This window comes from Pholis gunnellus (assembly GCF_910591455.1).
Source record: "Pholis gunnellus genome assembly, chromosome: 15".
NCBI lineage: Eukaryota > Metazoa > Chordata > Actinopteri > Perciformes > Pholidae > Pholis > Pholis gunnellus.
In genome coordinates this window covers 14864599-14892378 of record NC_136542.1, presented here as the reverse complement: position 1 = coordinate 14892378, position 27780 = coordinate 14864599, and the positions used below count along the sequence as shown (strand labels likewise).

General features: G+C 44.4%; 1 protein-coding gene across 1 annotated transcript; it reads right to left on the bottom strand.

Annotated features, from left to right (window-relative positions):
* Positions 1–244: 244 nt before the first annotated feature.
* Positions 245–27335, bottom strand: LOC306707324 (CD109 antigen; the record flags this gene model as incomplete). The annotated part of the gene is made up of 43 exons (XM_079174717.1): positions 27073–27335; positions 26413–26533; positions 23695–24294; positions 23435–23487; positions 17530–18032; positions 17047–17143; positions 16838–16904; positions 16013–16073; positions 15624–15720; positions 15337–15453; positions 15190–15249; positions 14978–15063; positions 12300–12361; positions 12180–12208; positions 11837–12070; positions 11596–11724; positions 11438–11477; positions 10541–10622; positions 10353–10458; positions 10152–10248; positions 9955–10064; positions 9674–9865; positions 9276–9380; positions 9080–9142; positions 8515–8685; positions 8264–8416; positions 7467–7536; positions 7200–7284; positions 6987–7104; positions 6530–6643; positions 6169–6387; positions 5910–6051; positions 5159–5335; positions 4926–5007; positions 4570–4801; positions 4057–4231; positions 3278–3468; positions 3022–3171; positions 2810–2875; positions 1995–2134; positions 1673–1829; positions 603–705; positions 245–447 (listed from the first exon to the last, which is right to left on the bottom strand). Exons 2-43 carry the CDS (start codon positions 26450–26452, stop codon positions 245–247), a joined length of 5778 nt encoding a protein of 1925 aa, XP_079030843.1. The 5' UTR covers positions 26453–26533; positions 27073–27335.
* Positions 27336–27780: the final 445 nt, after the last annotated feature.

The window sequence follows — 27780 nt, the reverse complement described above, 5'->3', positions numbered from 1 at the left end:
TTTTATTTGTTTTCCATTGAAGCAAAAATACAAGTGCATGAATTAAATTTGAGCTTTCCAAAGACAGTAATTTCTCATTCACATTATGTCAAGAAATAATACAAAACCCTTCATAAACCGTAGAAGTCGTGTGCACTAAGCAAAAGAGCTGCATGCAAACAGGCCTCTAAATATTACAACATTAACATACATGCTAATATGATATAATTATGTCTGATTATATCTTAGCTATAATTCATTCCAATTAGACTACAATAAAAGAAGCGGTGACTCCAAGAAATAGGCTAATGAAGCTGTAGGTGGCGCTGCTTACAGAGTGAGACGACTGAGAGGAGTCCACGGTGATGGTGAGTCCCGGCCTACAGCGATCACAGTTCTCACCACAGAAGGAGCACAGATTCATGTTGTGCAGGATATCGGAGTTGTATGTTCTTGTTGCCTTTCTCGCTGTGAGATGGGGGTAAATAATCGCATGATAATCAGTACACGGTACCGTGTGTATGTCACTGAAAAGTCATGCTTGCCAGTATGTTTAGTGGTCTTGACTTTTCCCAGTCCAACGTGAGACAGAGCAGAATTTAATTAACTGTAGCTGTACTCACTGGGTTCATAGTAGTCGTAAGCCCGCACCACAGCGTCCTGTACGCGAGCCACTTTGTAATCTCTGATAACTGGAAGTCTGATGCAAACCTCTGTTTTGTTCAGCTGCAAATGGGACCAGAAAAGTGAATGTCTCGACATGAAGACACAATACGACACAATACAACATTTACTTACCTTATTCGTTCATATCTTGTGAATATGTACCTGATGTAGGTAATCATTTTTTTCTTTTAAGTGTGGTTCTCTGCAGACCATAGACTGTATATAGGAAATGGATATATTCACTGTGGCGACACCCATTGGTTTGTGGACTAGCCTTGAGATCAGAATTTTCACTGTCATCTAGTTTTTTAGAGTTTAAGTTCCAAAAGGTAAACACGGACACCTCCCAGACCGGACAACGCCGTGGTAGCAACCTGTCAATCACAAGGTAGCCACGCCCTAAAGCATACCCTGCTTTATTGTGTATTTTACTTTAAACGGGACCATAATATACTAAATGAACATCATGCTGTATTGAAGAAGACTTTAATCGAGCGATTGAGACCATAAACTCATGGTTACAATGTTTACTGAGGCAATAAATCAAGATAGAAGTAGAGTCATTTTCTCATAGACTTCTATACAATCTGACTTCTTTTTGCAACCAGATGAGTGAGTCGCCCCCTGCTGGCCAGTAGAGATAATGCAAGGTTAAGGCACTTCCGCAAGAGCTTCATTTTTCAGGACCGGAAGTTGCCGCCTGTTGCGGACCCTTACTGCAGCTACCACTGTGGGCACAGAGGTCGTGTTTTCAGGATTTGTTCTTTAGGTGTGGGGCTTTTAATGACCTGAGGAGTTGTCATTTGAAAATGACACACAAATTACATGTAATGGGTTTGACGGCTTTATAATCAATTGAATAATGAACAAAGAGGCCAAAAAAACCAAAGAGATCTGATTCGGGTTAGTCAAACAGTTCGTGGGCTCCAACCATGATGATTTAACACGACCAATAAGATGGTTCTGGTGTGGCCGTCCTCAACATTTCATGCCTGACCATGAAATGAGGACATGCTGAAACACTTACTGAATCTAGGTAGAGGTTGACTTTCTCAGGAAGTATCTCCACATTTCTGATAAGATCAGTAAGGCCAGCTGCTCCAGGAGAGAGACTGAAACCACTGAGCATGCCCACGTCCAATATAACCATGCCCGTATGAGATATCGCCTGATTGTCCTTTAACCTAGAGAGGAGACGAGGAAGACGTACATGGTTATAGTCCCTTGTCCTGCAGGATATTTGACATGCGTGACATTCAAAAAATAGGGATGAAGTCATAAATGCAGGCATATTTGACCAAAAAGAAAACTAATTTGACAGACAGGTCTATCTGTGTTGAAGTACTTACCCCGTGCATATAGTTAACAGCATGCGACTGCGGTCTATTTCCTCAGTAACTTCAACACTTAATGAGAAAGCCTCCTCGTCTTTGGCGCGCTGCAGGTTCTGTGAAAAAGCTTTGGTCTCCAAGTTGTAAAAGACATTCATCTGGATGGATTCATGGAGAAGTTTAAAAAAGTAAAAACTTAAGATTTAGTGGCGAAGAGCTTAAATTCACTGTACAGCCTGATACCCCTGCTAATATATGAGCCAGTAATGGAGATGATTTAAATTCAAATGCCTCAACGTCACAGCAACAGTATCGTTGTGGGAATCTCTCCATTCCATGAAGCAAAAATTAAATAAAGATTGCATCTCTGTATTTGTTCCAACAATAAAGTATTAAATCATGGAAGTATAAACAGGATTTGCCGGTTTGTAATATTGAACATAATGAAAAGTTTAACCTCTCACCAAAGTCCTCCTGTGAGTGATCTGATCCGGAGACACTAAAGGATTTCCAGCTACAGTATGTGTTCCAGATGTTAATTGCTGGGAGTCCATGATCATGCCACATTTGCATTTCGCTGTTTTGGTTTAGCACATACAATGCAGTACGTTGTGCTGGGTGACGCTACCATGCACAGCTGCTGTCTTCAATTTATTCTGGTCATGCTACAGTTGTTAATTAAATCAGTTTAATGTTGACTCGAATATGTTTGAAGTATGAAAACGTTCCTGCATTGTGGGAGGTTGTGGTGTTAACAATTCATGTTAAAGTTCCAAACTAATCAAATCTGTACTTTACAGACAAATAAAAACAGTAACGTTGTCTTACTGTACCTGAAACATTGCAAATCCTTTTCCCTCCATGTATATGTTTAGGTTCAGATCTTTGTCAGAATTGATCTAAGAAACATAAAGTAAAGGAAGGTAAACAAAGAAAGCCCAGGATGACAACAGTAGAGTCACATGGTACACTAAATACAGTATCACATAAGTGATTCAATATATCAAGCACGCTACGAGCACAGGATTACGCCCAGGTCCATTACCTCTTGGCGCATATACGTCAGATAGTTGGTGGAGTTGATGCTAAAAAGTGACACAGACGCCGGGGCGGATATGTTGAGTCGGAGGTCGATGGCGTTGGCGCCGCTGAAGGCAGCGTAAAAAGCCAGAGCCTGGAGGGCAACCACTGTGTCCTGAGAAAGAAAATGTTCCGCCAGTTTAATGTGTGTATTTGAACAAACGGGTTCATAGCTACATTTCAGTTTCTCGATGCAACAACAGCGAGGGCGTGGGTGTCACCTGTGTCGTCCCGTAGCCTCCTAAATGGTTTCTTTGCTCGCTTAACCATTTCAAGATTCCAATGGCCTCCATCAACCTGCCGCGCCAATAAAGAGCCAGCAGCACATAAGAGGCCATCTCGATCTGTGCTGAGCGCGTCTGCCAGCCATGTGACTCCAGGCCAGCCGAGGATCCCCACATCCTGACTCCATCTTTGGAACAAGATCGCAAATTACGGAATTAGATTTATTGTGCTGCACAATGTTTTTAAATAAATCTCACCCACTCACAAATTCTTGCACTTGGCCAGATGGTGGCACAGTACAGTAGCTACCTATAAATTGCCCAAAGACATAGGAGCCACAAGTTATTTTTTTATGGTTGTGGTTGCAGCCTGTAAAACGATTAGTATTTCAGGTTTTATATTTCTGCCTGCAGAATGTTTCTTTAAGCGTTGGTGGTAGAAAACATTTGCAAACTCCTCTCTGACTTCTAGTCATCCCCATACAACGTCTCTTTACATTGCTAATTGAAAGCAACCTTTGTTTTTAAAGCCACAATGAATGTGCTGATCAAGCAGTTATGAACTGCAAAGTCTAATCTGAGATTTGACTTTAAATTCGCATCAAGGCGCTCCTAAAATATTTATAAAAAAATAATGTAGTCCAACGTATCATCCATATCATGGCATTTTCACTGGATTAATGCACGCAATATCAACAATAATAATAATTATTATAAGAAGGTATTGAAGTGTAACTTTTGCACATTCCTGCACATGAAATAAACTGCTAAATTACCTCTGTAGTCAGCTCTCCTGCTGAGCTCCTCCAGGGCGGTGTCTGCCACAGGACTATTGGTCAGAGCTAAAGCATAGGCCACCAGACACAGGCTGTAGTTACTGACCACCGCTCCACTGGACACTTTGCTCTCCAGGTACCTCTGAGCCAGGGACACATTACCCGGGTACTTGTCCTTCACACAGACAAACCAGACAAAAGATCATTGTGATCAACTGGTGGTGTAACGGACCACCGTCGATCCGGGATCCTTACGGATCCCCCCCTCGTGGCATGTGAACCGCACAGTTTAACGTTTATTAATTAATTAAAACTACTAATGACAAGATTTGTTTTGTTCAATAAAAATACAACATTTTATTTCCCTATCATTTGAATTTTTATGAAGAAAAACCCCACTGTAAATTACTATAGCAAAGTAAAATGATAACATTTAGAATTGTTGATGGTTTACATAGAGCCTTCTAGACCAGCTGCTACAATCAAACAACAAAGGGATTCCCCATAACTCACCACGTAGCTGTCGTCCTCCAGCAGTGCCATCAGTACATAGGCAGTGAGTCCCACTGAACCACTATCCAGGCCTCCCTGTATTTCCGTGGAGATCAACCTGCCCACCTCACTGAACTCACCCTGGGGCCCCTGGTGGCTCAAGAGCCAAGTCATGGCTCTGGTCAGGACACTCTTGTCTACCTGCATGTAGGGCTGAGCCTGGAGGAAGCACCTCAGCACGAAGGCGGTCAACCTGGAAACCACAGAGAGAGGAGGGACCGTTAGAGGCCTTTTAAACCAACACAAGTGGTGATTGAGTGAAACATTTTTTGTTAATACTCCAGATTTTGGCCTGCAACCATTCCATGGTGACCTACCATGTGCTGCCAGAGGTGTCGCTGGCTCCGAAAGCGCTGAATGAGCCATCATCTCGCTGGTAGGACAGTTGCCTTTGATATCCTTACAGCAGAAAATAGAAGAAGTTTCAAATTGAATCCAATAAAGCGTCGCTCACAAGATGCCCTATTGCATCTGAGGAGCACATGAATTAACTTTACTCATAGATTGATACTGTATACAGTACATTTACTCTAAGTTGGTGACTGCTTACCTTCCATCATGTAGCCCAGAGCCCTGCTCCTGATCTCTTTATTGCCCTCAACTGAACTGTCCAGGTACCGGATTACATAAATACATGGAGCAAAGTTGATCATGTTCTGCTCCCCACAGCCAACGGGCATCTGAACCAGCGAATCCAGGTTTCTGATGGACAAGGCCAAGATATCACCTGTGTAAAGCAACACACGAGGGAAGGAGCAGGGATTTAACTGTTGCACGTGTTCATGAATAGCTTTGCCATACGACATACTACGATTTAAGAAATCTTAAAGTTACAAGGTACGGAAGAATGGAGAGGAAAAACTAATGAAGACCATCACAAGCAGAAAGTTACACAGTAGACAAAGACTCCATCCTGCACGTTTGCTTGATGTTTTAGTAACGCTCACTATCACAACAAGCACAGAAACCACACATTTGGCTCCAACTGAGGAAAATATAGAGGCTATCCTTTCTACCATGACGAAATCCCACATCCCTCAACCTGGAAGGAGCCAAGTCCAACAGCCGGACAGCTGCTCAGAATCTGCCCGCCATAAAAATTCCTGTTTGATGTCCATCATTCCCATTCTTCAACATTCAGTACCCAAATGTTTTCAGGACATATACCCAAAATCATCATCTATTCACAAAGGACAATGCGGACACATAGTATGCATGCCCAATTGACTTCAAGTAAACAAGAGGAGCGCTAAAATGGAACCGCCACGAGCACAATAGGGAGGACAAAATCGCGGACGTACCAACCACTGCCACATAGGCCCTCTGGCTGCCCGCGACCACATCTGGTGGAAAGGAGAAGGAGATGGATCTGGAACTGTTGTATTTCAATGGTGCCATCTCCAGGAACAGAGTCTCCGAGAAGGACTGTTCAACTCCCTCAGGCTTCGGGAACACGGAAGTTATTTATAGGATGAATCGCATGCCACGTAGCACGTTGCATTCCTGAAAACACTATAATATTATTATTGGATATTATCCAGTGTTTCCATCATACCACACCTTCACAAGCACTCTCCAAACAAGGCTGTCTGAGGCCTCCGCCGATACGGCATCCACAGATATTTCCATCTCGCCCAGATCCGCGGGCCTTATAGGGAACAGCACTGAAGCAGCCGCATGACTCCCCACGGTTAGTTTTCGGGCATTTACCACCGAGACGTCCCCTCTGTCTGCCAAAGCAAACTCAAAAGCCTCACTCTGTGCTAGCAGCACAATTACCTGTTGAGAGAAACACCTTTTAAAAACAAACAATGTACCATCTTCTCTGTGCGCCATACATGACAGTGATTAGTGGAAGATACAAATACATCATCAGTTAGGGAGTAAAGTCATATTATTCCACAAATGTAGTCCTCCATACCTCTACGTCACGCTCTAAATGGTTGATGATGTTCACCTCCAGCACAATCTCCTCTCCTCTGATGAGGTATGATGGGACATCCAGAGACAAGGAAAAGTCTTTGGACACCGTCAGCTGTGAATGAGAGAACATAAACCAATTCAAAGGCAACTTCGGCTAACATTGTTAACAGCGGATATTAAAAGTTATGGAACGGGGCTCACTAGGCTTACAACCTTGAACATTGTTAAAGCTGCAATTCTTTACGGCGCAAATACTTTTTTAGTTTGTTTACAAGACAGCATAGGAAGTACTTAGAGTGCCACCAAAGGGAAAGACTGAACATCTAATCACTCCCCATGTCTCCAGGCCCTTTTCCTCTCCTTGCAAAAGGAAGCAATTAGATTTGTGGGAAATACAAACTCCATATTTGAGAAACATCACTGATATATGGAGGCTATAGTGAATATTTAGTTACCTTTTGTGGCACAGGAGTGAAGCCCAGACCCAGGTTGTCTGACATCACCAGTGCAAAAGCTCTCAAAGACGTAACGCCATCTGGCACTGTTATTTTCTCACTTACCCACGTTTGAATACTGATAGAAGTGACAGACAAAAGCACAACACTGAATTTACTGAGATCACTGAACACTCATTTGAATCACCAGCATATGCGCCTCTCAGCACTCACCTGACACTAGTGTCGAACCACAGCAAGGATTCAGTGGCGTCCATCCAACGGCTCCAGTACTTCTCTACCATCAGGTCATCTCCGTCTTAAAAAGAAGAGAGAGGAGAGATCAGTGCTGTACAAGTATCGGAAAGATGAAGATAAAATCCAGTGGAAATTGTGGGACAAATCCAAAATCCTAAATGGTCACCAGAGGGACTCCACATGGAATGTAGACGCTATTCTAAAAAGGATCACGTTGACTCAGTGTACTATTTAATATCATACCATTTGTAGGTCCATCAGGCTTGTTTTTCTGATATAGTCTGGCATTGGTCAGCATCCTAATATTACATTCCTGTGGAGTGAAAGACACAAAGAAGATGATAACAATGGTTGATTCTGTTACAATAGCTGCTAATATTACAGCTAAAAGCAGTTTTTTGGAGTACAGCCTGTACTGAGACTGTCCACTATCAGATCATGCATCATTAGTGTAACAGCCAGTAAAATATAGGTCAGGTCTCAGCAGGTGATATAAGGAGTAAAACAGTCTCAACTCCGTAAATGCCCGAGGAGAGCTGGCTTGTTAAACTGATCTATTGTGCCAGACACAATACGCAGCGCCAGAGCTTTGGAGGTGGGGAAAGGTCATTTTAAGACAGCCCACTGTGGTGAAGCTTTTGTTTCCTCCACCTTGCATCCATCAGTAACCCTCAGGTCCTGGACCCAGCACACTAAAGTTACCAGTTCATAGAAACAGCAGTCATCTCCTAACAAAGCAGAGAGATGGTTTACGCCCAGACTAACCGGTTTAGTGGCCGCACACTGAATGGCCGTACAGTATCTAACTGGGAAAGGTGTGAAGTGTTTACAACAGATTAAGAGACCGGGAAGCAATGAAACTGTGAAATGGGTAGGTGGGGGGGGGGGGGGGTGAAGCAAACCGGACAGTATCCAAACAAGTGACTTTCTGAAGGTTCACAGGAGTTTAAGTTTCAGAGATGATGTTTTGCTCTTTTGTCTGAAGATATCAGACTTTCAAACCTTTTAGGGCTTTGGCAAATTAAAACGGGTCGTCACACCTGCTCCACTTTTACGTCGAGGTCAGCCCGCGGAGCGTCACCGTGCGCCCCCATTACCACGATTCCCAACTGGGATCTCGGTTCGAGAGCCGTCACGGTGAGCGACACCTGTTCACCTGGCTGAGCTTTGTCAGTGCTCCACTTCAGAGACCCCTGAGGAAAGCGAGCACACAACGTATCACAGACACGTCCGGCAGAATCCTGCAACTATCAGAATAACACGATAGAACACGTTGACCAGGTGAAAGTACATAGTGTTGTTGACTGATGGGTATGTGCGCCGTGTCCATGGTGACCTCTCCGTCAGAGAGGATGCAGTAGACAGTGACGCAGGCCTCAGGGGACCAGGACACTGTTGGGCTCAGAGAAAAAGAGGAGGAAGTCCTTGTCCCGGCGGCCACCACTCGACCTCCAGAGCTCACCTGGAAGTACAACCACAACAGTATTTGTTCTTTGCACGAACCACAAACTTCTTCCAATATTTCACTAAGCACAGGGAAGTCCATACATGTAAACCTCACTTGGTTCGCATGCCTGTTTCCGGCTTTTCTTTTGCAAAACAATATACTCAAATTGTTTCAAATAAAACATGAAAGAAAAATGATTACATCAAACTCAAAAGTGTTTGGGTTTTAACCCCAAGCAATCACGTTTTTACCACCCCTTATCCATTAACCAAACACCCGAGAGAAATGTGATCAAACTCATTTAAAAAGCTTAACAGCACTCTCTCTTTATTAAGGTTCCTCATGCAATATGTCATTATTGCATTTTTTTTTTTTATTTGCGTGATGTGATATATCAGACCAAACATACCACAAAGTGCAGCTCAGTTGGTTGAAAGGTGCTCTTCACATCTATCTGAAGAGGCAATCGAATCTGAAAAGTTAAACACGTCATGTGAATCATGTCTCTCGGTTGCATAATCAACATCATCTACTGTAGGCATGTTTGCTGTATTATCGCTTTGTCGACGTACCGCTAATGGGGCTAAATATTTGTTAAGAGCTACCTGTGCAGGTAAGGTGTCGATTGGGGAGATCTGAATATAGGAGCCGCTGGGAGAAATGTGATTGTTGTAGACGGTCAGAGTCTCCTCACTGGATTGGAATCTTGCCTGAATGTAAACACAAGAAACAGAAAATATGAACAGAAGTAATCATTTGAACCTCGTAAAATACATTATGAATGCGTGTTGCTGATGTTTTGAAGAAAAAATATTATTACAAATTTAAAAAACTAAGAAAGTAAATAGTTTCATAATATTAGGAAGTTTGCTTACACTCTACTTAAGTTTATGGGTCTTTTGGGTGATTTTCTTTCGACACTGAAACTTCTCGTATTACATACAACGAAACTGCTTCTCCCAGAGGACCAACATTCCTTCTACTGTTAATCAAAAATACTCACCCGAATAAAAAGCATCCCTACTTGATCCTGTAACTCTAACTGAATGTGGATGTTCCCGTCCTCAGGCACTGGGAGTGTCAGAGTTGTAGGTTCAGCATTCGCCGTGGATGTTCTCTGAGTGACTTCAATCGCGGCAGACCGAGTCAGATCCCGAGCGCTGAGTGGCATTCCGTCATATCTAGAGATCCTCAGCTGTGGAGGAGACGCAGAGAAGGAAATGAAATGGGAACATCAGTTTAAAAATAGATGTTGAATAAACAGAATAATAATAATCCACTCACTTTTGCGGCGAAGAGTAGAGACGGCTTCAGTGTCAGCGGCGCATCATGGAACGCAAGCTGGAACGTGTTCCTCATGCGTCGGACTTCAACTGTTTTGTTCACTTTAGATCCTTGGGTGACAAGGGATGATGTAACAGAATGGTTTCGAAGGTGCGACTGGGATGCTTAAATCGGCGTAGTTTCAAAATATATCTCACTTGTGGAGTTGTCAGTAACACAGATGGCAACGTGCATGCTGCTGCTAATTCCTCGAAGGAGATCGTTGCTGAAGACAAACTGTGTTGACCCATAGATCTGAAAAACAACGGTCAAAAGTCAGCCGATGCGGTTTAGTACAGAGACACTTACTGTACTGACTGTAAACTATCTTTCATAAATGAGCTACTTTAAGACCTCACCGATTTAGTTTGTGTTTGCATGAATGGAGATGCAGTATTGGGCATAGCGGGCGCCAGAGTGACTGAGACAGTTAGTGTTCCCTGTACAGGTTGTCCACTGGGGTACCTAGAGGGAACAGCAATAATAAGTACTGCGTCATATGTTTAAATGTGATATTATTGATTTGCACGAGTTAAATTGAACTCACAGTGCTCTCACTGATCCTGATATGTCCTCTCCAACGAGGACCTGTGACGGTGTCTTCAGCAGCACTTCAAAGTGAGGATGCTCTGCAACAGCGGACAGTAAAATGGCGGGAATGGCAGTAAGTAAGTTTACTTACAAACACGACTAAGAGTACAGCAGGGGTCTCCAAAAAAAGTAGCTCGCAAGCTAACATAAATTCGATGTCACTTTGTAAACTTGTCTACTTTTCTATTCTATCAAAGTCACAGACATACATCCTTTGGACAGACTTTTTAAGTTTAGTCACATCGGTGGCGCCGTAACATTAGGCGATGACCGCAAACAAATAGCCAGCCAATAAGAGACAAAACATCTACTATTTTCATGAGGAATGGGTAACAGGGTTGTTTTTTGCGAATGAGGGTTATTGAGCGTGTCAGTCGGTAAAACATCAACGTTGAGCGCCACTTCACCAAAGTCCACAGCGACTTTTCATGTGACTCTCCGGCTAGTTGCATTCTACAAACAAAAGAAGATAAAGGAGCTGAAAACAACGCTTAACAGACAACAGCCTCTGTTTACCAAACTGACGAAGAAGGCTGACGCAGCAACAGAGGCTTCTTTTAGTGGAGCAGCATCCTAACGAAACACAAAAAAGCCCTTTGGCGGTGGCTGAAACGTTATTAAAGGACCATAAAAAGAAGACAGAAATGACTAACTATGCTATAAGTAGCTATTACTTTTCTAGAGGAAAAGTCAGTAGGATTAATCCTCTGGGGACCATGACTCGGTACCAAAGTTACATGGCAATCCATTTATAGTTCTTGAGATATTTCAGTCTTGATCGACCGACTGAAACTGCCATCCTCTGTTGGTATGGCAAAAAAATGATATTGCACAAAACTGATAGATCTATTACCGTAATGCTCCACAGTGAACGCTCTCGCATCAGTGACGCCCTGTAGGGAAGAGGATGGGAGGTTGAATGGAAAGATCCTTTTCTTATTCAATCCAATGAGCAGTATTTTAAACAACATGCTGCACAAAAGTGTAGTTATTTCTTTATTACAACCCTACATTCATCGCGGTTGTGATCACCCACTGTCCAAGAGGATTTGGGATCGTCTGGGATAGACTGAATTCCCACAACACAATCCCCAGGTTCCCCGTGGACTCCCACCTGTCGACGACGTTCCCTCTGGGATCCTGCGCGTAACAAAAGAATGTCAGTCAAACCTCCCACCACCACACGATACCCGGCTAAAGATTCATTCAACTCCTCTGGCTTCGTTCTTTCACACAGAAGACAGGTGCCTACCTGTACAGAGATATCCACTCGGCCTTTGTACGGACGGTTATCCAACTGTACGGACACAACTCTGACTTTGACGGTGTCGCCTGGTTGGTAGCGTGATCTGTCCGTTTGAATGAAGGTGGAGACATTCCTGGGGCTGAAGCTGAGGGTGGTGGCGTTGGTGAAAATGAGATCGTTCTCTCTGTAGACCCTCACCGTCAAGTTTAAGGGGGAATTCGCAGTTGTAGCTCCAAGAATCTGGAGCGATTGCGTCAGCATTTTTAGACACATACATGGGGTATCAGGCTAAACAGGTCATTTAATCACGTCCAAGTATCGGTAAGAAAAACACACAATTCATACTCACAGCAGGGACTGTGAGGACCCTGGTCAAACCTTAAAAACAAAATGGAAACTTTAGCCCTCTAAAAAGTCAAGAGTGATTCTGCAAATTCACCCATAAACCTCCTTGTCACTGCAGTATCACCTCCTTGGAAGTCCTCTGTTGTGGCAACTTTGGAGTTGCCATGTGCTATCTCAGCAATCACCCTGCCAGGCAAGTCAGCAAAGACGGTGATAGCCAGCGAAGTGGGTGTCCCAGCATGCACCACCTCTGGACTTGTGATTAGAAACAATGGCCTAGTAGAACATTGGAAGAATGGCTTGTTATAGATTGGTGAAACAAATTGGAGCATGAGATTATAGAAATCTGCATTAATATATGGATTAAGATTGTATTAGGGCTGTATCAAAAGACCACGTCTCTCTTACCTGGATGAGTCTTGGGTCAAACCAGGCACAGCCGAACACACAACTCCCGCGCACACAACCAGAGCCCAGATCCCGTCCATGCTTCTGGTCCGCGCTTTGCCACACGTTCAACGCCTGGTTCAGACACCAAACTGACAGCGACTGCATCGTGAAGTGACCTGGACCTACGCTTTACGAAACCCCTCCCCCCCCTGTCTGTCCACCAACGCCCAATGGGGCCCACACTCGCACGTTTATACGCACTCTCACACACACACACACACACCAGGATGCATGCACATATTATCACACGTATATTCTTTGTTCACACACAAAGGAGGAGTTCACACACTCTTAACGCCTTTGCCCAGGGGATGTGTCTCATCTATCTTTTTTTTTTCTTTTCTTACGGATTTGACAATCTGTCCAAAGCACAGAGAGAGACGTCGCGGTGTATCCATACTGAGAAGAAAGCCCGTCTTGAATGTCAAGAGAGAACACAAGCCTGCATGTAATGTGTGACACAAAACCACCTGAGAGTTGTGTTCTTGACGGGTTATCTGAGAACTAAGATGCTGCTATTTGAATCTGTATTGCTTTTTGTAAACATTTGAATACTTTATACCCCGTCCTCGGAAAGCAAATCCATAGAATTGCGGTTCAGCCACAGTATGAGGTAAACAGGTTTGCCATTTCAATTACTTTGTGATAACAGAACAGCGGGGTGTTATTGAGGCTTTGTCATGGGAGAAAATGGTGACAAGTCACGGAAATACGTTCAATTTTAAACTGAAAAACGGGACTTAATTTATTGTATCAAGGTTGTTGTTGTTTTTTTTGGGGGGGGGGGGTGCACTGTTATGCAAGTGTGACACAGAAATAGATGTTACACAAAGCGTTTGTGTAAAAATAGCAGCAGGGAGGAGATGAGCTGACATTGTGGGATCATGTTATAACCTCTAAGCAGTAATTAAAATGCTCACCAAGGAACATGATGACAGAGGCACAATGACAGCCTGTATTATTTCTTCTTCACCAGCAGGAGGTAGTAGAGTGAAGGCTAACTCCTCTTCCTCGCCTGTTCCAACTCAAACCTGGAAGAGATGGGAATACTTTACAATGCTCAAGTCTTTTCATTAAAGTAAGTGTTTAAAAATACCCACACGGTATTTTTTGCTTCATATTAACATTTTATTTCTTTGGTATTATACTTTTCACACTAGTTACATATAAACAGGTTTTACAATGCTGGTACTTTGGCAACAAACTCCGCGTTACACCTGCTGAAACTTGTTTGTCAGTTTCTCAGCCGGCGTGCGGTACGAGGATGCGTCTGTGAGGATGCAGGTGTGACGTGAGGTGATGTTGCAACCGGATGCACAAGCCTGTGTGGGCTTGTGTTTGCTTTTATTTCACTCCTGTAACGCACATCCCTGAGCACCTCGACAGCGTTGGCCCACTTTAGTTGACGTGGAGGCACTTTTCTTTTAGATTGTCATTCAGTCACTGTGAGAAAAACACAAGCTGTTTTTCAAACCGAAAGTTAAACTTGACAAATCTTCTGACTAGATCTACTCAATACCTACAGAGCCCGTAGAAGACTAACCAGCAGTTATGAAACATCTGTACTGTACATTATTACATTCGTACACCAACAAGGTGTCGACAAAAGTGCATATTTACAGAGTGCTTAAAAGGTCCAGGATGAAGTAGAATCTTTGCAGAGCATAACAGACATGCTTAAAAGGCAAAACACATTGGCAGGTAAAACAACGACCTGTTTAAGAACTGCTTACAGATTTTTTACAGAAGGACATGATGTTGTACAGTACTTATGGCCAGTGACGTACCAGTGTGGAGACATTTACAGCAACTCAGCCTATACATACACCTTCATCATGAGGATGCTATAAAAAAAAAAAGATCCACATATTCTTAATTTCTGTGGTGGTCAATAATAGTCTTTATTTTAAAAGCTAAAATATGTAAAATGTATTAAAAAAGATGTTCTATTAATCCTACTTTCACTGTGTCTGAATTATTCACTACGTACTGATACAAGTCAAATGGCAGCTGATTTAATGTGTAAAAGAAATAAGACTGAATGGGACAATGGTAACAAACCACTTCTGGTCAGAGGACATTTTCCAAAGCGTATAACAAGCAGAGGGGACTTCAATCCACAGTTGAAATTTGAAAAAAAAAATGTATGTTTTGACATGAAGTCTTCTTTTGATGTCAACAAATTGCAAATTCTAGCTGTTACTAACAGAAGCTCATCCAAGTTTCCGGACAGACAAGAAAAGGTATATTATAGTATTCAGGGAAGCCATCACAACTAATATCGTGTCCTTTGGAGAGTCCTTAAGGATCCACTATGTTGGGCTTGTCTGTCAGTATAGCGACAGCTGTCACATCTCAAAGTGCTGGTAGATGCTCTCCACGTAGCTCAGGACCCTTTGCCAATCAGGACCTCCTGCTCTCAGCATCTCCTCTACCGTCTACGGAGCAAAGATTTCAAACACGTTCATGAGCTCAAAATCGACCTCGCAATCTGTCATAGAAAAGTCAGATGAGGCTTTAGTGTGTAATGCTTTGTTTGAATTAGAAAAGACACCAAGGCGTACCAGGGTTTGTGCAATCCCAACAGTCTCTCCTGTTTTGAATGCCAGGCCGAGATTGTCCCTCTACAAAGAAAAGAACGGATCGATAAGTGGAACACCATAAATCACTCTGGTCCCATCCATTAAACAAGCGGCAGGAACAGGCCCTACCTTGTTCTCTGGAGTGAGAGTGGTGTAAGGGACATGTGAGGGGAGGTAGGTGTGGTACACGGCACAGAAGGCGAGACCGTCGGCCCAGCTGCTGCTGAAGTTGGTGATGTCGATATTCTGCAGGGAGGGAAAAGACGGAAAAGATACCGGTAACACAAGAGAATGGGTTTGTACATCTTGCCCCTATTTTTTTTTCCACTTTAACCAAACAGAATTTGTCACAACAATACTTTTTGTTGCTCTGAAAAAAACCCTGAAAATGGAAACTAAATCATGTCCGGGATCACCTTGTAGCCTTGTGTTCGGCTCTGACACCAACGGAGCAGCGAGTTTCTCTTTGAGCCTCCGTGGCGACGCAGCAGCAGGTTGAAACCATCCTGGGACCTGACAACAACAAAGACGCAAGGCTCAGGAGCTTTTGGTTTGAACGCTGCAGGAGTCGTTGTCAGTCAGTTGGGTGTTTATAACAAAAAGAAATCTTGTCACATAGTGGACTCTGTTATTGACAGGAAACCCTATTTAACACGTTGATTCCAAGTACGAGAGGCCCCAATATCGAGCTGTACGAGTTCACCAGACAAATGTACTCGGGTTGAAACGACAGGATGTAGCAATCGGGCCGGTCTCTTGGACAAAAATGGCTTGTCAGCGTGGGGGTGTATGTGTGAGGACTCACTTGGTGGGAGGCAGCTCAGTGAGGGTAGAGTTGTACTTGTTTAGAGACTCCTCGCGTTTTCCTGCAAAGACAAGCAACCCTACTTCATTAACCAACAGCATGCTGTCATTATGAACACTCCAAGCAGCGGTGGAAGGACCCACACCACCCTTAAACATGCTCACATATATTTATACTACTCGATTCTATTTAGAGCAGCTTTAATTGATTTTTGGCCACTTGGTGGCAGCAGAACAAGCTGTAAGATTGACATTCACTGTATGAAGTAGCGAACTATTTAGCAAACAATTGCCCATTTACACATGTACACACATGCCCATGAACACTGAGCGACATTAGCATTGTAAGTAATGGATAAAAAAATATAGCCGAGCTAACCGACGGATTGTTTCTTCTCGTAACGATGAGCTATCTGCCGAAAAAAAAAATGACCAATGAGGGTTTACCTCGTAAACTAGCTTTTAAAGCCTCCCAAAATTGGTAAAGCCCATGTATTTCTATTTCACCGGTCCCATGCTCTCAGATATGGCTGCGTGCTTGTGGGATAAAATTGACTTGAACCCTAAAAGAAAAGCCCTAATTTTTGTCAGTTTAACTGCTGCATGTATGCAAATAATGTACTGTAGTGTGTATGTAGAGTGTTTCAGTACACAGTGTTTCAGTACACAGTAAAAAATAAGTACTTATTTCTCTCTGAGTGGTCAAAAATTACACAGGCTACCTGAAACAATTATACGGCAAAACTGGTAACATGAAAAAAAATGTCTATGCCACAAACACAAGCATACTGCGACACATTTTGTACACACATATACACAAACACACCTGTGTCAGTGCTCGACCGGCTGTCTTGCCAATCCAGACTTCTTCGGCCTCTCAGTTGCCCCAAGTTCTTTAAAAAAACAAGACGAGATTCATTCAAATTCAGTCAAAATCACGACGTGATCAGCAAACTATGGATTAAGCGTGCGTGTATTTCCTGGCTAACGAACAAACTCAAAAGGAAGGATCCTCCTGGAGATGAAGCGTCTCACCTTGTTTGTAGGGCCAACAGTTGAGGCAGTGTGGGGCTGGGAAGTTCCATTCTGCATGGTGGGGGAGCCTGAGGAGGCAGGTAATCTGGAGAGGCTTCTGTAACATGACAAAACATCGCTAGTTAAACCAAACCAACTACCTTTTAATGGCATTTCTTTTGTTTTTATTAGACAGGTGTTCCACTCGGCTCCAGCTGTAGATACAGCTGTTTAAACTGTCCTCAAGTGGCCCCAAGACGGCCTGTGGGTTGAGCAACAGAGTCAAAAGAAACAACTATCACAGTCCTGACCAAATTTGGTGATTGTTATTTATTCGCCACTGCTATGTCAGAGACCAAAAATGTGGTGGGGTTTTTTGGCTTTGTTTTTTGAAATATCTTAGTGTCAGAACACATTTAAGTGCCACCGACACAACATTATGCTTTAGGTGTGTTCCTCTGTGTTCCCCAAAAAGTCACACAAAGATCATACAGTTTATCTCACCTTGACCTCTCCGTGGTTACCGGCCTTCGCACCTCCTCTCCACTCCGATCCTTGTTGGTCACGTTCTTCAGGTAACGCTTGGTCACACCTTTACAGTCCGCTTTGGCATCCTCGACATTCTTTGTTGGTTCATTGGGACTCTTGCTTTCTGTCCCTTCTCGCCCCAGCCTGTGCAGCCCCGTCTCCCTGCCCCTCTGGGTCCCGTCTTTGCTTTCGGGGATGTCGGTCGCTTCTCCATTGTTGGGCCTCTCTGGTTCCTGACATGGAGCCTGGGCGAGAGCGGCCAGTCTCTGCCTGCTCTGCTTCAGCTCCCCTCTCAGGGTTACCAGCTGCACATCGGCCTCCTTCTGTCTCTGCTGGGACGCGGCCAGCTCCCTCTCCACGTCCTTGTGCGCCGTGCGGAGCGCAGTCAGCTCTTCCTCCGCCTCGGCTCTCAGGCGGTCCGCCACTGACACCGCCACCTGTAGGTCAGCCTGGAACTGCAGCCATTCCCCACGCTCCATCTGGACGGGGAAGAATATAGGGCTGTTATTCCAACTGATTGATGACGCTTTCTATGAACAGAGACTGATATTTTGTGGTTCCGAAAAGGTAGATGGTCGCCTTAACACATCAACCCCTATAAACATCCAGAAGCAGACATAGTTTTTAGTTCAAATTTAAATCTACTAATAGGTCCAAATCAATAATTTTATCACAGTTCAAACGGGCAATTCATACTGCAACACTACTGTCTGCAAATGTTATTCTACTGCAAATCATTTTCTAAAATAACTAAATACAAAGCATACAAAAGGATTAAACTGCCATTTTTAAACCCGAATTGGAATGAGTGCCAGAACAAACATAGCTGAACCCTCAGCAGACAACGACTATAATCAAATGAACAATCAAATATCCATTTGGCGCTCATTAGGAGACTAGGTTGAACTGAACTGAGCGACAAGCTTCAGCAAGCATGAGAGAGGATGGGAGCTGACAAGTCCTCTCTAATGAGGCTTAACTGAATTGTGAGCCAAAAGGTTTAGCTCATGTCATCGAGAAAAGTCAACAAGATTATGTTCTCAGCTTTTAGGGGGAAAAAAAAAGTTTGGAAAAGATTTAAGCAACATTTTGGGAGTGTGTTTTTTTTTCTTTTTTAATAGCAGAATGGTCAGATGAAAACCTTGAGGCCATTACACATCTCTCGACGAATAAAAAACATGTTAAATGGAGTTCCCCCTTGTAAACAGTTACGCAGTTTATATGTCTCAGGCTTTTATTGTGACAGGTAAGAGAGGAAGGAGTGGATTTGGGAATGCGCTGCCAAGGATGAAGGGAACAATAAAGTTTGCCGTCATGGTCCAGACTATGGAGCCTCTGTTGTTGTACAGTACAGTGTATGTTTTCAGTTTGTCCATTCCGCACAATGTAATTGGATTATGCTTTTATTTGCGGTGCGAAAAGTCAGAAAAATCAACTTTGTTCCAGAAAAAAAAAGGTGTTCCGCTGCGTAATATTTGCATTCTGTGTGAGCTACTCACGACAAAAGCATCAGCTTGAAAATTGTAATTGACGTACGAGGCCATTGCTCTAACACAGGCTCAGTTTTCAGTTTTCCTTCTTGAGGAGTATTATTGCCTCGGACGTGCACAAACACTGCCCCAGACATCAAAAGACGACCAATGAAGCCAGATGGCAAAAGACAACAGGATATCAAAAGGAACTTTAAGCAACCGTCATCACAAAAAAAGAGGGAGGGAGGGAATGAGGGAAAAAAAGAAGGAAAAAGAAAAGAGGAGAGACAATAAAAGTGGTTGAAATCACGGACAGATTTAATACCGTTAAGACTGAGGAGAACTGTAGGAGTGATGTGAGGGAGTGCTGAGGAGCGCAGCGGTTGGGAAGGTCGGTAATTAGATGAAGAATGGATGGAGATGTGGAGGAGGAGGCAATATGTGAGCCAAGTCTGACCAGTGAATCAAGACCACAGCTGGACTCGATTACACTGCGCACACACACACACACACACACAAATCATATTCCCCTCCCCTCTCCTCTCCCACACATACACCTCTCCTATTCTCTTACCACCAAACCACGCTGTTAAGTTGTCTCACACACATCTACACGTTCGGGGGTGAGCTGGAGCGCATTCCCTCTGGCAACATGTGTCAAGTGACTAGTAGCATAGTGGTCTATGTTTGGAGAAGCTCTAGATTAAGTAATACACCCATTTGGACTTGAAGGATCTTGTCTTCGTTATCTGGACATGACTCCAACTGGAGCACGTCTGTTTGAGGAAACAGGAAGGAGTGCTCATCGGGCTCACGCTGAGATAAGGGTGTGGATTGTCAGTCTTAAGAGACAAACACACACACGTACTCCCTCAAGAGCTGACCTAGTGCCCCACTGCAAGACCAGATGTGGTATCCAGCCCACACACACACACACACACACACACACACTGATACGCTTGTCTATAAACTTGATGCAAACTTGTGTGTTCCAACCATCTGTCCCTAGTTCACCTCCACACCCAGTCGTTCTGATACATACTTGGGGAAGCATCAACAGCTCTGTAATGGCTCCTCTGTCCAGCTTTCCACAGCCTGTGGTGTGCATTCAAAAAAGCAGTTGAATAGGCCGTTACAGCTATTAAGGGACATTTCATTTCCTCTACAGCAGTCACACGCGCGCACAAAATGGGCAAATGCCCCCCAACTGGCACATGAAAATAGCCCGGTAGCGCCTACAAGTTGCATATCTAAATGTCCACAGACATCAAAAGAAAAGGGTCCCAAGTCACTGCCATTTACTCGTCGCGGCAAATTCGACACAAGCCCCCCCTCCTCGGATCCTCCCAAACACACTAAGTCTTCATTCTACATGTGAACAGCCTCCGTGGGCCTCCAGATACCGGGGCCTTTATTCAGCCTAGCGAGGAGGAAAAGAGAGAAGAGGGAATCGGGAGATCATTCCTGGAAATCTCCGGCAGCGTTCACCTGGAACTGATTCCAAAGCAGGGCTTTGTGATCGACTGAATCTCCAGGAGGGAGGGAACACAACTTTGACCCCCCCCCACACACACACACACACCCCCACACACACACACAGCACCCAGACATGAATGAGTGTTTTCATTTTTGTCGGTTAAGACAATTGAAGACTGGTGGTGCGCATAAGCACAGACAGATGGCACATCGCATAATATCCTTCGTAGTTCGATGCACATTGGGCAATCATGTGTTTTCAGAATTCAGTTTAGCTGCAGTACATCAGGAATACATTATGACTGCAGACAGACAAAGATATGGAGCATTTGGGAACGCAGGGATGAAGACGGAATGAAGAGGCGCAGAGGAGAGGCTTAGCTGACAGAATGGGACTGCAAGAATAATGGCTTCTTAAATTACAAGGGGAAAAAAAAAAAAAAGGTCAAAAAACAAGGACGTCAGAGCTAAAGCGAAAAAGGCCTCAGTAACCTGGGGTCAGATGAAAAGATGGACGGAACGGGAAAGAACAGACTTAAGAGGCCAGGAAGCGAGATAGGGGAGGGCCGGGGAGAAGAGAGCGGAAGGGAGGGATGAGACGGAGCGGTGTGTCGCAGCAAAAAGTTGGAGGGTAATTGTTTCGGGTTCTTGAGCTCAGGGAGGAGCGGCCACTTCTCAGATGGAGACAGAATGAGGGAATGAAGAAACAGCGGAGAGGCACAGCAAGGGAAGGGAAGGAGGACAAAGCTTTAAAAAAAAAATAAAAAATCGCACCGGCCAAGACTTTCAATGCATATCTGAATGTGTTTGTGAGTCCTCTGTCTCACATGGAGCGCACACACACAAAGACACATGGCCCGGTCAGTCACTGCCCAGACCCCCCCCCCCCCCCCCCCCCCCCCCCCCTCCCCACCATCTCGCCACACAGCACAAAACAAGTTTTGTCTCCTGAACAGCCGAATGTGAACCCCCCTCCTCCGCACTGCACTCCCCTTCTCCGGATCGCCACAAAAAGGCTCCCAGGACGGCAGAGCAGACCGAGAGGGTTCATAAAGTCGAGCTTTGCATGGCTTATATTGCCCCACCGAGGGCCCGTGTAAACACAGTGTTGGTTTGGCCCGATATCTAATTCACGGCTACCTCTCAGTCAGTAAGTCTCTCTGAGGTTCAGGCGGATATTTCCAGGTCCTTTACAGGGACGTGGGAAAGTGGAGGAGAGAGGAAGGGGAAAAACAGGAGAAAGCAGGGATTGAATATCAAGTAGGGAAAGAGGTGACAAGGAAGTGTGGTGTGGAAGACTACATGATTGTCATGTGTGTCAGATGGGTTGCAATATAATAATTAAAACAATTCATAAAAGTAGAAGTAGTAAAAGGGAGGACAGTCACAGGGCGGAGAAAGGAGGAGAAAAGAGAGACGGGTTTGACGGAGGCGTACTGTAAGGCCATATTCCAGCTGTTGTAATCTGTGGCAGATATAGAGGAAGCTGGGAGCCTCTGGCTACAATCCTCATAAGGGAGGGTCAAAAAGTTGGAACGAAGGACGCACAGGAAATTACCGCAGCATATCACCATCCTCATAAGGAGCATGGAACGCCCGAGCAATGGGACTGAAGAACGCTTGCAGAATGTACATTCTTATTGTGTTATGGTTTCTTCATCTTTAGCTTTGGGTTCGGAATCTAATAGTGGCTCAATCCGGAAGTGTGGCAAAAATAAAATGTGCAATGAAGGACACAGGTGTCCTGCTTAACATTCAAGATGTATGTTCTCCTTTCAAATGTAGCCATACCCACATGCAACTATCTAGGATCAACTCTACAAGTATGAGCTACAAAAAAAGACTTTGACAGATGACGATCTCAAAGATTTTCCTCTTTTGGGGCCTCTCAGGAGAAGCAGAGGACAGGAAGACCTCCATTAGCAGAGCTGCAGCTCCCGGAGGGGCCCAGTCCAAGGCCTATTGTGATAGAGGGGGATGGAGGGTGACAGGGCGTGTTGTGCTGTTATCTCCTGGATAAAAGGTCACAAGCGCTACTCTGATTGATGTATAATTGGAGTGCGTGGCTTCCTGTTTACATTGCTGTACTTATCCACCGTAGTGCGTTTGCAAAAAGGCATTTTGTTCTTGTTTAAAAACTAGTACTAAAGATAGAAAAAGGTGGGAAATGCAACAAAAAACTTTGAGATGAAAACTCAAAAACTACGACTTTTAGACGACTGAGGTCTTTTCTCTGTCAAAGTGGTCCCTAATTGACTGAGCAAAGCCCGGCTCCTCTTAGGGACCATTACTATGTCTGTCAAGTTACCACTCTCGAAAATCACAGTCATTTTTGTAACAACGGGTCCTTTGCTTCAGTCAGAGGTAGACAAAGGCAGGCTACTCATTTCTAGCCGGGGGCCATTGATGTTGCTGGTTGAAATGGTACTTGTCGCTAGCTGTAGCTAGCTAATTATGCTAATGTTAGCTCCATGCGTTCGTTAAAAACGTTGTCTTGAGCCAACTTTTAATGTTTTCAGCTGACTCGTTTTATATTAAGAACCCTGCAAAATGCGTCTTCAGCAAACACTTGATGGCTAAATACATGATAGTAGTATTGGTAGCGAGCTAATTAGCAGGACATGCTAACCTTTATAGCTTACGCCAGAGCAGAGAAACACAGTGTTCAATCCATGCCATATACTTTTACTCTTGTATTTTTGGTTTGGAATGGCCGTATTTCTCATGGGATTTATAGTGGGACTATGGTGGGTGGACCGTGGACCCTCTAGGGGGGTCAAGGGGCATAATACAGCTCCATGTACACCATGTACGCCGGGCCTACTTACAATTGCTGATTGGACAATCGCTGTTCGGGGGAGGGGTTTTAGCGAATGATCATTATCGTACCATGATCCTATTTAAAAATAAACAAACTTTCTAGGGCAACTCACCTGTAAAGTACTCTTCAAACTCTTCACTTCTGTCAGTAGATGCTTCAGTATCTCTGAGGGAAGGAGACAGAAATGTCAGAAGACATCACATGCATATCAAATACAAAAAAGAAATGTCAAGGAAATGGATTTACCCTTCTCAATGCACGGAAATGTCAAGCCCACAATGAAATGAGGAGTTTTAGTTCTCAAATAAAAATTCTGCAGACCTGAATATATTTGTATCGTCCGAATATAAAGTATATTGTATTATATCTTACCTGCTGTGTTGGTGGCCCCATCCTGACTGGCAGTTATACCCAGTGTTGACCTACACTCCTCCAGCAGCTTCTCCAGCTCCTGACCCTGACTGTCCCCAGCTTTGTGAGCCGGCAGCAAAGACCGACTCAGACCGCTGTCCCTTTGCTTCCAGTTCTGCCCAGAGGAGCTGCCCACCACAGGTAAGGCGCTACACAGAGTGGAGGGGCTCTTTGTGGGGCTGATGGCCGCAGTCTTCCCCTGGGAGGCCAGAGGTCGAGGGGTGGAGGTAGGAGGACCCACATTCCTCCCCAAAGCAGCTTGTCCTTTACCCAGAGTACTTCCTGACTTGTGGTGCAGTGGGCGAACTCCAGGGCCAAAGGTGAAGCTATTTGAACTGACTGGTAGATGAGGCCTCCAATCAGAAGTGCTCGGGTTGGTGCTTGGCTGCGCTTTCTTCCCACCGGATGCGAGGACTGGGACCGGAGGTGGCGATGAAACCGGTGCTCCAGGGGAAGGTTGAGGTGAGGTAGGGGGAAGGAGTTGGGGGACACCGGGCATGGAAACAGGCCCATCAGTCTGTGGAGAAGCAGGAGGAGTGTGGAAGCTATCCCCAAGGGCCCCTAGAGAAAATAAAAACTAATTCAGATGAAATAAGAAAAGCAAATACATTTTAAAACCCTCTCAAGACATTTTTCAAGATCTACATATATTAAGGCTTCACCATGCACAATCGACACCCAGATGTGTCGATCATGGGTGGGACGAGGAAAAAGCTACTTGAATTTTGTATTTACAAGAGCAGGAGGATTGTGTCTGTCTTTCAATGAAAAGAAAAGAAAAGTATACTGATGCATTTGTTTTTTTCCTGAATGTACCGAACTCGCAAAGAACCGTGACTCCAAAAAGCGACGTACGAACCGAACCACGACTTCTGTTTACCTCTAATATATATAGTTTATAATCTGCTAAAAACAACAATTTATCAGATAACATTTTTCTAGAAAAAGTGCCATTACCTCATTTAAAATGACACCTACTCTTTCTCCCTAATTGAAAAATCCAGAGTGTATGAATATGCAAATCTTAAAGTTAAACACAAGATCTCTTGTGCTTCACTGATCTGATGTCTATTCTACGTATATGTGGCGTGTACGTTGCACACCGGACTGCGATTGGCTCCCTAAATCCTGCTCGTCTTAAACGAGCAGGATTTACGGCGAGCACAGAGAAACTTTCCTCTTTCAGCAGATAACGGTAGAAAAACAGCCTTCTACTGTGAAAACTCTGCACATATATCATGCTGCAAAGTGAAGGTCAAACATCCTTAAAGTAAAGTAACAAGGCTTTAAAGTTATGAATAATAAAACAACAACAAAACAGATTGAAAAAAAACTGACTGAGAAACTGAATCATGGACAGACTGTAGGAAAAAAAACAACCAAAAAGTTTAGTGGTCACTAGTCTGGCATGTCGACACTGAAAACACCCATTGAGGAGAGGTGACCAGGCCAGCAAACATCCAGGCCAAGCCCCTGAAGATGAACGCTTTAATACAGACATTCCTCCCGGGCCGCTCATCCACAATGTGACATTCGTTCTCCAAATTCAGGAACACACGCGTACACGGAGGACAAACGTTTCCCATACATAGACCAATTTGCAGCAGGCAGGCGCAAATAAATTTCCAAACTTGACACAATAGCAATAACACAAGTGATTTCTACTTTTTTGGCTCAGCGCTCCTCGCCCACTAATAACAACTTTAAAAGCTATGGGAACCACTGGGCATCGTGTATCCGTCTTTTCTTTCCTCCTATTCCTTGTTTGGACAAAAGCCTCACTGCTCGTAAAATGAAGTCTTTTCTCTTTTTTCGTGTTTGCAAAGTACCTGCTGTAAAGCCAAGTCATTGGGAAAGAATGACAGGATTGTCTAATAACTTTCTCATGCCACCTCTGCTTTTTGTTCGTCCAACCATGCGCACAGGGGGCAGATTGACTGAATGAGTGTGTGTGTGTCCATTGAGGTATGTGTGTGTGAGAGAGAGAGTGTGAGAGTGTGTGTGTGTGTGTGTGTGTGTGTGTCAGATAGCATTAGGCTTCCTATGATTAATCTGCCGCCCTTGTGCAGAGCCGGGGAATTCTGCCGATTCATCACAGCTGGCCTGAACGAATCACATAGGGACGCCAGGAGAATGACCACTCACTGTGCAACACACAGGAGGGCTGCCAAGATTCCTGCTGCTGCTCGACACACACACACACACACACACACACACACACACACACACACACACACACACACACACACACACACACACACTCTCACTCACTCAAAGCCTTTTCCGCTTGCTTCTCCTTTTGTTGCCTTCAATATCCTGATCGCCACTTATCCACCCCTCTTTCGTACAGTCTCCTTACTCTTCCTGTATTTCTTGCTCTACCCATCCTCCTTCTACTACTTTCATCGGCGCAATAAGGTGTGCTGAATTCATTCTAAAAATAAAATAAGAATGAGGCCAACACACACACACACATATTGCCAGGTGTCTGTGTGTACTGCCAAACATTTTAAATCCACTGATGCATGCAGAGACAGACCAACGGAAATTCAAGGGAAGTGATTTGACCGGAGCTAGTATCAAAAAAGAAGAAGAAAAAAAGGAATTGCAGGCCCATTAGTGTGTGTGTGTGCGTGCGTGCGTGCGTGTGTGTGCGCGTGTTTTTATGTGTTGACCTACCTGTGGGTCCATGGCTGTCCTTGCTGGAAAAGTTACCCATACTGCAGTAATGGGGTTTGGGCTGCTGATGGGGGCCCTGCAGGTGCTTGTTGCACTTTCACTCAGCTCAGACCAAAGTGACCTACACACACACACACACACACACACACACACACACACACACACACACACACACACACAGGACATCCAGAAAGATGATGGATGAAGTCATGCACTTCTAGTAGCAGTATGTTACCCAGCTGAGACATAATTCAGTGAGCTCAGCTGTGTAGTGAACTAACCTCCATGCCTTTAAATGTCATGATACACTGGTGGAGTCTACAGGGAAGTACACATGTGACAACCGAACACATCTCATTGAAAACTGTCCACGAGAAATGCACCAGAAGAGACACATGCCGCGCCGAAACATCACAACTAATAACTTTTATTTGCAAAACATATTTGATTAAAAACAACTAAAAGAAAACCACCAATCATTTTGTTCTCGGGCCATTGACTTTAACGCGCTGTCGACGCTTTTACACGAACAGCCCGGATTACGTGCGCATCCAAGAGTTTGAAACCGTGTTTTCGAAAAGTAACTTCAATGTATCGCCCGCTACGTTAAAACAGATTGACCTTTTGAGTTTTATAGAGCAATGAAAGGCGCATACAAACCCCTTGAAAGCGGCAAAAAGAAATCCCAAATCCTTTTTGTTCGCAGTTTGGTGAACTCTTCCTCTCCACCGCTTTGACTCCTCTCAGCGCTGCTCAGCCGAGTCCTCACGGAGGAGAGGGAGCGGCAGACAGACCCTCAGAGCACCGGTTAATCCCCGCGACCTGTGGCCGCTGGAAACGTGTCAATGCGAAGACAACGCATGATCTAAATCCGCACATCGAACAAAAGAGCGGAGCAAAAAACAACAACAACAACAAAACTCCATGGCACAAAAAGACACCGGTGACAGATGGCGCCAATAGCCGCTCGGTGTGTCCGCTGGAGGGCACCGTTAGACCGCGCTAGCAGCAACTTGTTGCCTCCGGGGTGTTGGGTGGCCCCTCCTCGCTCACCTCTTGGCCTAATATGGAGCTGACCTCGCAGACCGGTGACCCACTGACCTACTGTAGCAGACGGCTCCAGGCCGCGCAGTTTTATATTTTGATTGGACCTTTTATTATACCAACAGCTTTAAATGTGTTTAAACTCCCCCATTTAATGTGTTTGGCCTCTAAATAAATGAAATCACCTTTCTGATAACTCTGTATTAGTGCATTAATGAAACGTTTTGATTTGCATGAATCTGAACCATCACATTTGATATAACCGATTTCCACAGTAGCCTTGGCCTGCTGTGGCTCTGCTACTTTACAGGTTTAAGTGGTTTA